The sequence below is a fragment of the Triticum urartu genome, chromosome 6A (genome assembly GCF_056163025.1).
Source record: "Triticum urartu cultivar PI428250 chromosome 6A, HENAU_Tu73, whole genome shotgun sequence".
In the NCBI taxonomy this organism is placed as follows: Eukaryota; Viridiplantae; Streptophyta; class Magnoliopsida; order Poales; family Poaceae; genus Triticum; species Triticum urartu.
The window spans coordinates 197,282,047-197,294,277 of record NC_141878.1 but is presented as its reverse complement, the minus strand read 5'-3'; the positions used below and the strand labels follow the sequence as shown (position 1 = coordinate 197,294,277).

General features: G+C 41.0%; 1 protein-coding gene across 1 annotated transcript in view; it reads right to left on the bottom strand.

Moving 5' to 3' along the window:
* Positions 1 to 11,683, bottom strand: part of LOC147964732 (uncharacterized) — a 47,074-nt gene extending 35,391 nt beyond the window's left edge. The window contains exons 1-2 of the mRNA XM_087530134.1: positions 11,113 to 11,683; positions 10,963 to 11,002 (exon numbers count right to left, since the gene is read on the bottom strand). Coding sequence (XP_087386260.1) covers positions 10,963 to 11,002; positions 11,113 to 11,680 — 608 coding nt within the window. The 5' untranslated portion in view covers positions 11,681 to 11,683. The remainder of the gene's footprint in view (positions 1 to 10,962; positions 11,003 to 11,112) is intronic.
* Between the last annotated feature and the right edge of the window lie 548 nt (positions 11,684 to 12,231).

Sequence of the window (12,231 nt, the reverse complement as noted above, 5' to 3'; positions counted from 1 at the left end):
TATGTGGAACCAATTTGCGGATTGTTTAAGCTTGCAGTTTTACCCGGAGATAAAGTTATGAAGAAGCTTTTCCCTTTATCTTTGAAAGGGAAAAGCATTGGCACGGTATAGGCTATGCAATGATATTGGATCATGGAATTGGAATCGTTTGAAATTGGAGTTCCACCAAATTTTTTATCCTATGCATCTAGTTCATCGTGATCAGAATTATATATATAATTTTTGGTCTCGTGAAGGAGAAAGTATCGCTCTAGCTTGGGGGAGGCTTAAGTCAATGTTATATTCATGCCCCAATCATGAGCTCTCAAGAGAAATTATTATCCAGAATTTTTATGCTCGTCTTTCTCGTAATGATCAAACCATGCTTGATACTTATTGTGCTCGTTCCTTTATGAAGAAGACTATTGAATTCCGGTGGGATCTTTTGGAAAGAATTAAATGCAACTCTGAAGATTGGGAACTCGACAAAGGTAAAGAGTCAGGTATTAAACTTAAGTATGACTGTGTTAAATCTTTTATGGATACTGATGCTTTTCAAAAGTTTAGCACTAAATATGGACTTGACTCTGAAATAGTAGCCTCCTTTTGTGAATATTTTGCTACTCATGTTGAACCCCCTAAGGAGAAGTGGTTTAAATATCACCCACCTATTAAAGAATAAATCAAAGAACCGGTACTAGTTAAAGAAACTATACTTTATAATGTTGATCCAGTTGTTCCTTCTGCCTATATTGAGAAACCACCTTTCCGTGTTAGGATAAAGGAACATGCTAAAGTTTCAACTATGGTTAACGAAAGCTACATTAGAACACCTAAACTTGATGAACAAATTAAAGTTGAACCTAGTATTGCTATGGTTAAAGATCTCTTGGAAGAAGATATGGATGTGCACGTTATTTACTTCTGTGAAGAAGCTGCTATAATTGCCAAACCTGATAAGAAAGATAAACATAGACCCGTTGTTGGCATGCCTGTCATCTCAGTTAAAATAGGAGATCACTATTATCATGGTTTATGTGACATGGGTGCTAGTGTGAGTGCTATTCCTTACACCTTATATCAAGAAATTATGAAAGACGTAGCACCAACAGAGTTAGGAGACATAGATGTTACTATTAAACTAGCTAACAGAGACACCATATCACCATTTGGGATAGTTAGAGATGTTGAAGTCTTGTGTGGGAAAATAAAATAACCTACTGATTTTCTTGTTCTTGGTTCCCTGCAAGATGACTTTTGTCCCATCATTTTTGGTAGACCTTTCTTGAATATAGTAATGCTAAGATAGACTGTAAGAAACAAATTGTTGGTGTTAGCTTTGGTGATGAGTCTCATGAGTTTAATTTTTCCAAGTTTAGTAGAAATCTTCATGAAAGAGAATTGCCTAGTAAGGATGAATTAATTGGTCTTGCTTCTATTGTTGTACCACCTACTGATCCTTTAGAACAATATTTGCTAGACCATGTGAATGATTTTCATATGCATGAAAGACATGAAATAGATAAAAATTTCTTTGAACAACGTCCTTTGCTTAAACACAATTTGCCTATTGAAACTCTGGGAGGTCCTCCTCCACCTAAAGGTGATCCTGCGTTTGAATTAAAACAATCGCCAGACACTTTGAAATATGCTTATCTTGATGAAAAGAAGATATATGCTGTTATTATTAGTGCCAACCTTTCAGAACATGAAGAAGAAAGATTATTGAAAGTTCTAAGGAAGCACTGAGCTGCTATTGGATATACTGTTGATGATTTAAAGGGCATTAGTCCCACTCTATGTCGGCACAAAATTAATATGGAACCTGATGCTAAACCCGTTGTTGATCACCATCGCCGGTTAAATCCGAAGATGAAAGAAGTGGTAAGAACGGAAATATTAAAACTTCTGGAAGTAGGTATAATCTATCCCATAGTTGATAGTAGATGGGTAAGTCCTGTTCATTGTGTTCCTAAGAAAGGAGGTATAACTGTTGAGGGAGTCCTGGATTAGGGGGTGTCCGGATGGCCGGACTATACCTTCAGCCGGACTCCTGGACTATGAAGATACAAGATTGAAGACTTCGTCCCGTGTCCGGAAGGGACTTTCCTTGGTGTGGAAGGCAAGCTTGGCGATACGGATATGTAGATCTCCTACCATTGTAACCGACTTTGTGTAACCCTAACCCTCTCTGGTGTCTATATAAACCGGAGGGTTTTAGTCCATATGACAACATAGAGAACAACAATCATACCATAGGCTAGCTTCTAGGTTTAGCCTCTCCGATCTCGTGGTAGATCTACTCTTGTACTACCCATATCATCAATATTAATCAAGCAGAACGTAGGGTTTTATCTCCATCAAGAGGGCCTGAACCTGGGTATAACTTCGTGTCCCTTGCCTCCTGTTACCATTCGGCCTAGACGCACAGTTCGGGACCCCCTACCCGAGATCCGCCGGTTTTGACACCGACATTGGTGCTTTCATTGAGAGTTCCTCTGTGTCGTCGCTATCAGGAAGGATGCCTCGCCCCGTCTTTAAAGACGGCACCGTTGCTAAGGGAGCTTTGGCTGTCGGCCAAACCCTCCGGCTAGGTGGTTTTCTTATGACCGCCTGTTCGGCTTCTGCGCCGATGATGACCTCTCGAGCCATCGAAAACAATCTTCATGTCAGCTTGGAACTCGCCGAGCAGTTAGATCCAATGGAGCTCTCCTCCATAAACGAGCTCTTGGATCGCATCGCCGCTCTGGGAGTCGCTACAGATTACGACCAGATTGGGCCTAAACCCGATCTGAGAGAGATTAAATCTCCCCAAGTCACCCATCACGTTGCCGTGGTAGAGGGATAGTGCGGCGACCCTTCATCTATCTTAAGGACTAGCTACGTCCGGATTCCCGATCCCTCCAAGCCGGATACCCGCGGAGGGGAGGATATCACTCAAGACCTGAACTTAGAGTCAGACGACGGGTTGGATTCATTGGACAACATCCAGGAATCCAAATTTTCGAGTTCAGAAATTCCTCGGCCTCTGAGCCTTAGATTGGGTGAGGCTTCGGATTTAATTCCACCCACCCACCCGAACATAAGCGATCTATCCCAAATCAGGCAAGAGCCCAAAGAAACAGTACATCATTACTGGGCTAGATTCCTCCTGGTTAGGAACAGGATAAGGGACTGCCGCGAGGAAGACGCAATCTCAATCTTCTGCAATAATTGCACAGACAAGGGAATCCTCAATGCCATAGGTCGTCGTGATATTACACGCTTCACTGACTTGGCGTCCATTGTACGAAAGTACTGTGCGATGGAAAGCGCTTGGAAAACCGAAATAAAATTTTGGGACGATCCGGCCCTGAATACAAACCCAGTCCGAAACAAAAGGGTGCATCCTCGCCAGACACCCGGGTCAAACACCAAAAAGCAAAAACCCTCTACAGGGCATGGAACCGTACTGGAAGGATGGCTTAATGGACCCTGTAAAATTCACAGTACAGAGGACGCCACACCAACTCACAGCCTTAGAGCATGTTGGATACTTTGGCAGGTGGCCAAAATTGGCGAAGATCTCCTAATTCCGGAGGCCACAGAAAGCCACCCCAAAGACACCAATACGGTATTAACAGTCTTCGAGACTTCCGCATCAAATAATATGCGAAAAAGGACACTCCGCAGCCTTGCCGAAGTCTACAAAGTAGCAACAATAAACCCATGGAGTGACACGGCTATTACCTTTAACGCCAGTGATGAACCTAAATTCCGAACAGCCCGAGCACCACCCGCATTGGTCCTTAGTCCAATAGTGGACGACTTTCGTCTTACCAAGGTACTCATGGACGGCGGTAGCGGATTGAACCTCATTTATGAGGAAACCCTTCAAAAAATGGAAATAGACTGGAACCGCATTGAGCGAAGCAGCACAACCTTTAGAGGAATAATCCCCAGTCGGGAAGCGCGCTGTACAGGAAAAATCACACTAGATGTGGTGTTCAGCACACCGGATAATTACAGGTCCAAAGAGGTCACGTTCCATGTGGCTCCGTTCAGCAGCGGTTATCACGCTCTGCTAGGGCGAGAAGCGTTTACAATCTTCCAAGCAATACCCCATTACGGGTACATGAAGCTCAAGATGCCCGCGCCTAACGGGATCATCACTCTCGCTAGTGATCCGGACATAGCACTCCGCCCTTTTGGTACTTTCGCTTATAGACGTATGCCTTTTGGTTTATGTAATGCACCTGCTACCTTTAAAAGATGCATGATGGCTATATTCTCTGACTTTTGTGAAAAGATTTGTGAGGTTTTCATGGACGACTTTTTTGTCTATGGATCTTCTTTTGATGATTGCTTGAGCAACCTTGATCGAGTTTTGCAGAGATGTGAAGAAACTAATCTTGTCTTGAATTGGGAAAGTGCCACTTTATGGTTAATGAAGGTATTGTCTTGGGGCATAAAGTTTCTGAAAGAGGTATTGAAGTTGATAAAGCCAAGGTTGATGCTATTGAAAAGATGCCATGTCCCAAGGACATCAAAGGTATAAGAAGTTTCCTTGGTCATGCCGGTTTTTATAGGAGGTTCATTAAGGACTTCTCAAAAATCTCTCGGCCCCTGACTAATTTATTACAAAAAGATATACCATTTGTTTTTGATGATGATTGTGTAGAAGCATTTGAAATACTTAAGAAAGCATTGATCTCTGCACCTATTGTTCAGCCACCTGATTGGAGTTTACCCTTTGAAATTATGTGTGATGCTAGTGATTATGATGTAGGTGCTGTTCTAGGACAAAGAGTTGATAAGAAACTAAATGTTATTCAATATGCTAGTAAAACTCTAGACAATGCTCAAAGAAACTATGCTACTACTGAAAATAATTCTTAGCAGTTGTATTTGCTTGCAATAAGTTTAGACCTTATATTGTTGATTCTAAAGTAACTATTCACACTGATCATGCTGCTATTAAATATCTTATGGAAAAGAAAGATGCTAAACCTAGACTTATTAGATGGGTTCTCTTGCTACAGGAATTTGATTTGCATATTGTTGATAGAAAAGGAGTCGAGAACCCCGTCGCAGACAACTTGTCTTGGCTAGAAAATGTGCTTGATGACCCACTACCTATTGATGATAGCTTTCCTGATGAGCAATTAAATGTCATAAATGCTTCTCATACTGCTCCATGGTATGCTGATTATGCTAATTACATTGTTGCTAAGTTCATACCACCTAGTTTCACATACCAGCAAAAGAAAAAGTTCTTCTATGATTTGAGGCATTACTTTTGGGATGACCCACATCTTTATAAAGAAGGAGTAGATGGTGTTATTAGACGTTGCGTACCTGAGCATGAACAGGAACATATCATACGCAAGTGTCACTCCGAAGCTTATGGAGGACACCATGCTGGAGATAGAACTGCACATAACGTACTGCAATCTGGTTTTTATTGACCTACTCTCTTCAAGGATGCCCGTAAGTTTGTCTTATCTTGTGATGAATGTCAAAGAATTGGTAATATTAGCAGACGTCAAGAAATGCCTATGAACTATTCACTTGTTATTGAACCATTTGATGTTTGGGGATTTGACTATATGGGACCTTTTCCTTCCTGTAATGGATATACACATATTTTAGTTGCTGTTGATTACGTTACTAAGTGGGTAGAAGCTATTCCAACTAGTAGTGCTGATCATAACACTTCTATTAAAATGCTTAAAGAAGTTATTTTTCCAAGGTTTGGAGTCCCTAGATATTTAATGACTGATGGTGGTTCACATTTTATTCATGGTGCCTTCCGTAAAATGCTTGCTAAATATGATGTTAATCATAGAATTGCATCTCCTTATCATCCTCAGTCTAGTGGTCAAGTAGAATTGAGTAGTAGAGAACTCAAATTAATTTTGCAAAAGACTGTTAATAGGTCTAGAAAGAATTGGTCCAAGAAACTAGATGATGCATTATGGGCCTATAGAACTGCATATAAAAATCCTATGGGCATGTCTCCATATAAAATGGTCTATGGAAAAGCATGTCACTTACCTCTCGAACTAGAACACAAGGCTTATTGGGATATTAAAGAACTTAATTATGATTTTAAACTTGCCGGTGAGAAGAGGTTATTTGATATTAGCTCACTTGATGAATGGAGAACCCAAGCCTACGAAAATCCCAAGTTGTTTAAATAAAAAGTTAAAAGATGGCATGACAAAAGGATACAAAAGCGTGAGTTCAATGTAGGTGATTATGTATTGCTATACAACTCTCGCTTAAGATTTTTTGGAGGAAAACTTCTCTCTAAATGGGAAGGTCCTTACGTTATCGAGGAGGTCTACCGTTCCGGTGCCATAAAAATCAACAACTTCGAAGGAACAAATCCGAAGGTGGTAAACGGTCAAAGAATCAAACATTATATCTCAGGTAATCCCATAAATGTTGAAACCAATGTTATTGAAACCATAACCCCGGAGGAATACATAAGGGACACTTTCCGAAACGTTTCAGACTCCGAGAAGGAATAGGTATGTGGTACAGTAAGTAAACCGACTCCAAAACAGTTTTTAAGGCAATATTTATCCGTCTTGGAATATTTAGAAAAATAGAAAAATAAGAAGCAGTCCGAGAAGGACACGAGGCCTCCACGAGGGTGGAGGGCGCGCCCTACCCTACTGGGCGCGCCCCCTACCTTGTGGGCACCTCGTGTGCTCTCCGGACTCTGTTTTCATACACAACACATATTTTGGTCGGTAAAAAATCATTATATAATCTCCCGGGGGTTTTGACTCCCATATCAAGCAAAAATCTCCTGTCTTTGTTTCGAGCTATTTTTCTGACAGATCTAGATTATCATGGCGTCTCCAAGTGCTCCCAAGGACATGTTCTTTGAGAAGGTCATCAACCCTTACCTTGCGGAGGTGCAGCGACACCCTCAAACCATTGAGATGCATGATGGGTTACTACACATCCGTGATGCCAAGGGACCGAAGGGGACTGGAAGCATGGAGACGAGGCTCGAAGCAATGGAGCAACAAGTTTTCAAGTGTCAAGGGATGGTGGAGCGTGGACTCAACTCCAACCACATGATGATTGCAGAATTCACCAACAAACACAAGCTGGATGCCGACAACATCGGGGAGACCATCTTCAAGCTTCACGAGAAAATTGAGCACCTTCAAGCTCAAATCTATGACCTACAAAACCAAAACTGTGAGTATGAATATAGATTCAAAAGGATGAGTTTGGCTGCAGATTTGAGGATCCCGGAGACTCGGTCATCTTTCTATGATGGTGAGCCTATGCCTTGGAAGAAGGATGACAAGCCTACGCCATCAACAAAATCACCACCGTCTCCACCAACAAAGAAGAATTGAGTTTCTGGTATGGGCACTCCAGTTGGCAACTGCCAAGCTTGGGGGAGTGCCCTGGTATCGTATCACCATCACTTTTATCTTTACCGTTTTTCTTAGTTCGATCCTTTTGGTAATATCTTGATCTAGTAGAATAAAAGTTCTTAGTATGATCTAGTTGTGAGTTTTGCTTTATTATCCTTCTATGTAATCGAGTCCGTGAGCTATATAATAAAGATTGGTGTTGAGTCAAGGGCTTGATTATTTTGCCATGATCCTAAGTGAATAAAAGAAAAGAGAAAGAAATAAAAAGAAACAAAGGGATCATGTGAGTCTTATGGAGAGTAAGGAGCTCACATAGAAAGAGTATGATGAATAAAAGTTGTTGAGGGTTGACAAACACAGTTTTGGTCATCGTTGCAATTAATAGGAAGTAATAAAGAAATAGAGGTCTTCACATATAAATATACTATCTTGGACACCCTTTATGATTGTGAGCACTCATTAAAATATGACACGCTAAAGAGTTGATATTGGACAAGGAAGACAACATAATGGGTTATGTTTTTTTACATTTGAGATGAATTATATTATCTTGGATCTTCCAACATGATGAGCTTGCTTTTCCCCCTCATGCTAGCCAAATTCATTGCACCAAGTAGAGATACTACTTGTGCTTCCAAATACCCTTAAACCAGTCTTGCCATTAGAGTACACCATATCTACCTATGGATTGAGTAAGATCCTTCAAGTAAGTTGTCATTGGTGCAAAGCAATAAAAATTGCTCTCTAAATATGTATGATTGATTAGTGTGGAGGAAATAAGCTTTATACGATCGTGTGATATGGAAGTAATAAAAGCGACAGACTGCATAATAAAGGTCCATATCACAAGTGGCAATATAAAGCGACGTTCTTTCGCATTTGGATTTTGTGCATCCAACCATAAAAGCGCATGACAACCTCTGCTTCCCTCTGCGAAGGGCCTATCTTTTACTTTTATCTCCTACATTGCATAAGAGTCATGGTGATCTTCACCCTTCCTTTTTACATTTTGTCCTTTGGCAAGCACAATATGTTGGAAAGATCCTGGTATATATGGCTAATTGGATGTGAGTTTTCATGAACTATTACTGTTGACATTACTCTTGAGGTAAAACGTTGGGAGGCAAAGCTGTAAGCCCCTATCTTTCTCTGTGTCCGATTAAAACTCCATACCCATAAGTATTGCGTGAGTGTCAGCAATTGTGAAAGTTTATATGATAGTTGAGTATGTGGACTTGATGAAAAGCTTTTATACATTGACTCTTTCCTATGTTATGATAAATTGCAGTTGCTTCAACGACTGAGATTGTAGTTTGTTAGTTTTCAATGAAGTTTACGATTCGTACTTGATATTGTGATTGAATTATTACTCTAGCATAAGAGATTATATGACAAGAATTATATAAGTTGATGTTCTAAGAATGATCATGATGCCCTCATGTCCATATTTTATTTTTATCAACACCTCTATCTCTAAACATGTGGACATATTTTTCGATTTCGGCTTTTCGCTTGAGGACAAGCGAGGTCTAAGCTTGGGGGAGTTGATACGTCCATTTTGCATCATGCTTTTATATCAATATTTATTGCATTATGGGCTGTTATTACACATTATGTCACAATACTTATGCCTATTCTCTCTTATTTTACAAGGTTTACATAAAGAGGGAGAATGCCGGCAGCTGGGATTCTGGGCTGGAAAAGGAGAAAATATTAGAGACCTATTCTGCACAGCTCCAAAAGTCCTGAAACTTCACGGATGATGTTTTCCAAATATATAAAAAATACTGAGCACAAGAACCTCACCAGGGGCCCACACACTTCCCACTAGGGTGGGGGGCGCGCCCTACCCCCCTGGGCGCGCCCCTACCTCGTGGGCCCCCTGGTGGCCCTTTGGTGGCCATCTTCTGCTATATGGAGTCTTTCGATGGGAAAAAAATTAAGAAGCCATCTTCTCGGACGAAACTCCGCCGCCACGAGGCGGAACCTTGGCGGAACCAATCTAGGGCTCTGGCGGAGCTGTTCTGCCGGGGAAACTTCCCTCCCGGAGGGGGAAATCATCGCCATCATCATCACCAACGCTCCTCTCATCGGGAGAGGGCAATCTCCATCAACATCTTCATCAGCACCATCTCATCTCAAAACCCTAGTTCATGTCTTGTATCCAATTCTTGTCTCCAAGTCCGGGATTGGTGCTAGTAGGTTGCTAGTAGTGTTAATTACTCCTTGTAGTTGATGCTAGTTGGTTTAATTGGTGGAAGATCATATGTTCAGATCCTATACGCATATTAATACCCCTCTGATTATGAACATGTTTATGCTTTGTGAGTAGTTACTTTTGTTCCTGAGGACATGGGAGAAGTCTTGCTATTAGTAGTCATGTGAATTTGGTATTCGTTCGATATTTTGATGAGATGTATGTTGTCTCCCCTCTAGTGGTGTTATGTGAACGTCGACTACATGACACTTTACCATTATTTGGGCCTAGAGGAAGGCATTGGGAAGTAATAAGTAGATGATGGGTTGCTAGAGTGACAGAAGCTTAAACCCTAGTTTATGCGTTGCTTCGTAAGGGGCTGATTTGGATCCATATGTTTCATGCTATGGTAGGTTTACCTTAATACTTTTGTTGTATTTGCGGATGCTTGCAATAGAGGTTAATCATAAGTGGGATTCTTGTCCAAGTAAGGGCAGCACCCAAGCACCGGTCCACCCACATACCAAATTATCAAAGTACCGAACGCGAATCATATGAACGTGATGAAAACTAGCTTGACGATATTCCCATGTGTCCTCGGGAGCGCTTTACATCATATAAGAGTTTGTCTAGGCTTGTCCTTTACTACAAAAGTATTGGGCCACCTTGCTGCACTTTATTTACTTTTGTTACTTATTGCTCGTTACAAATTATCCTATCACAAAACTATCTGTTACCACTTATTTCAGTACTTGCAGAAAATACCTTGGTGGAAACCGCTTATCATTTCCTTCTGCTCCTCGTTGGGTTCGACACTCTTACTTATCGAAAGGACTACGATAGATCTCCTATACTTGTGGGTCATCAACATCATAAAGTACTTCTTTCCACCTTTTGTCAACACACCATTCATTGCACAAAGATCTAAATGTATGAGCTCTAGTGGTGCAAGATTTCTTGTTTCCGCAGTCATATGAGACTTACGAGGTTGCTTAGATTGCACACACACTTGACACTTAGATCCCTTGACAATGGTGAAACTGGGGATTAAGTTCAACTTCGCTAGTCGCGACATGCAACCAAAGTTAACATGCCAAAGACGTAAATGCCACACATTTGATTCACTATTATTGCAAACATGATTAACAACTTTATTGCAAACATCTGACAAGGATAAACGAAAGAGGCCTCCTGACTCATAGCCTTTACTGGCAAAAGTTCCATACTTGGATATTACAAATTTATTCAACTCAAAGACAAGCTTGTAGCCATCTCTACACAGAAGAGATCTGCTAACAAGATTTTTATTGACGGAGGGGACATAATGCACGTTCTTCAGCCGCATGATCTTCCTCAAAGTAAACTTCAGATCGACCATGCTAACACCATGAACAGAAGCACTTGAACCGTTGCTCATCGGCGCGGTTGAAGACCCTGCGGTCTAATAAGACGAAAACATGGAAATATCACTGCAATTCATATTAGGACCCATGTCAATCAACCAATCAGGAGAATGACATACTGAAAGAATAGTGGGAAATAAAAATATACCATACCCAACATCCTTCATGTCAGTGTCACCAATGACAACATTAGCAGTCTTGCCGCCTTTCCCAAGATGATGCTTGTCATAACGATTAGGGAAACTAGAAGCCCAATGGTCAGGATCTTCGGACACATGACAAACACCTTTCTTCTTATCATTCTTCTTCTTGAAGTTGGTGTGTTGTACAACCTTGTTCTTCCCATCAAACTTTGATTTACCATCAAACTTGCCCTTGTTCTTGAACTTGTGGGGCTGGAAATTTTTCTTCTGTATCAGATTGGCACTAGATCCTCCCTCAATACCTCGAGCACGTGTGTCTTTTGCTCTCGCCTTTTCTTCCACATCAAGAGTACCAATAAGATCCGGAACGGAAAACTCATGTCTCTTGTGTTTCAGTAAGGTAGCAAAGTTCCTCCACAAAGGAGGAAGCTTAGTGATGATGCCTCCGGCAACAAACTTGTCTGGTAGCATACAATTGAAGTGCTGAAGTTCTCTAGCAAATGATTGTATCTCGTGAGCTTGCTCAACCACGGAGCGCTCTTCAGTCATCCTGCAGTCATAGAATTGTTCCATGATGTACAGCTCAGTGCCGGCATCCAAGACCCCAAACTTGGCCTCGAGTGCATCTCATATATCTTTTCCATTGTCAATTGACGCATAAGCATCAACTATGTTCTCACCAAGAACACTCAAGAGAGCAGCCTTAAACAGAGTATCCATTTTCTGAAAAGCTTGTTCCTGTTGAGCATCATAATCTCCTTCAGGTTTGCCAAGAGTGGTGTCATAGCAACTCATGGTTTGAAACCATAAGACTGCTCTCACACGCCATCTCTTATAGTGGATACCCTCAAACATAGGAGGTCTCATGGAAGCAGCAAAAACACTCGAGGTAAATTGCCTTTGATTAGGTTTTTGAATTGTTGGAAATATGAGAAATTTACCATATGATTTTATTAACGGAAATAGTAGATAAAAAATGACTATTGTAGCAGAGATATAACAAGTCATGCAATCTGATAGAGAGAAGGTAAATAGCATCTGAATATATGAACTAGAATCGAGCATATCTAGAGCAGACACTATAGCAAGAAGCTGTGGCAGAACATCAAACAGAAAGAGCATGA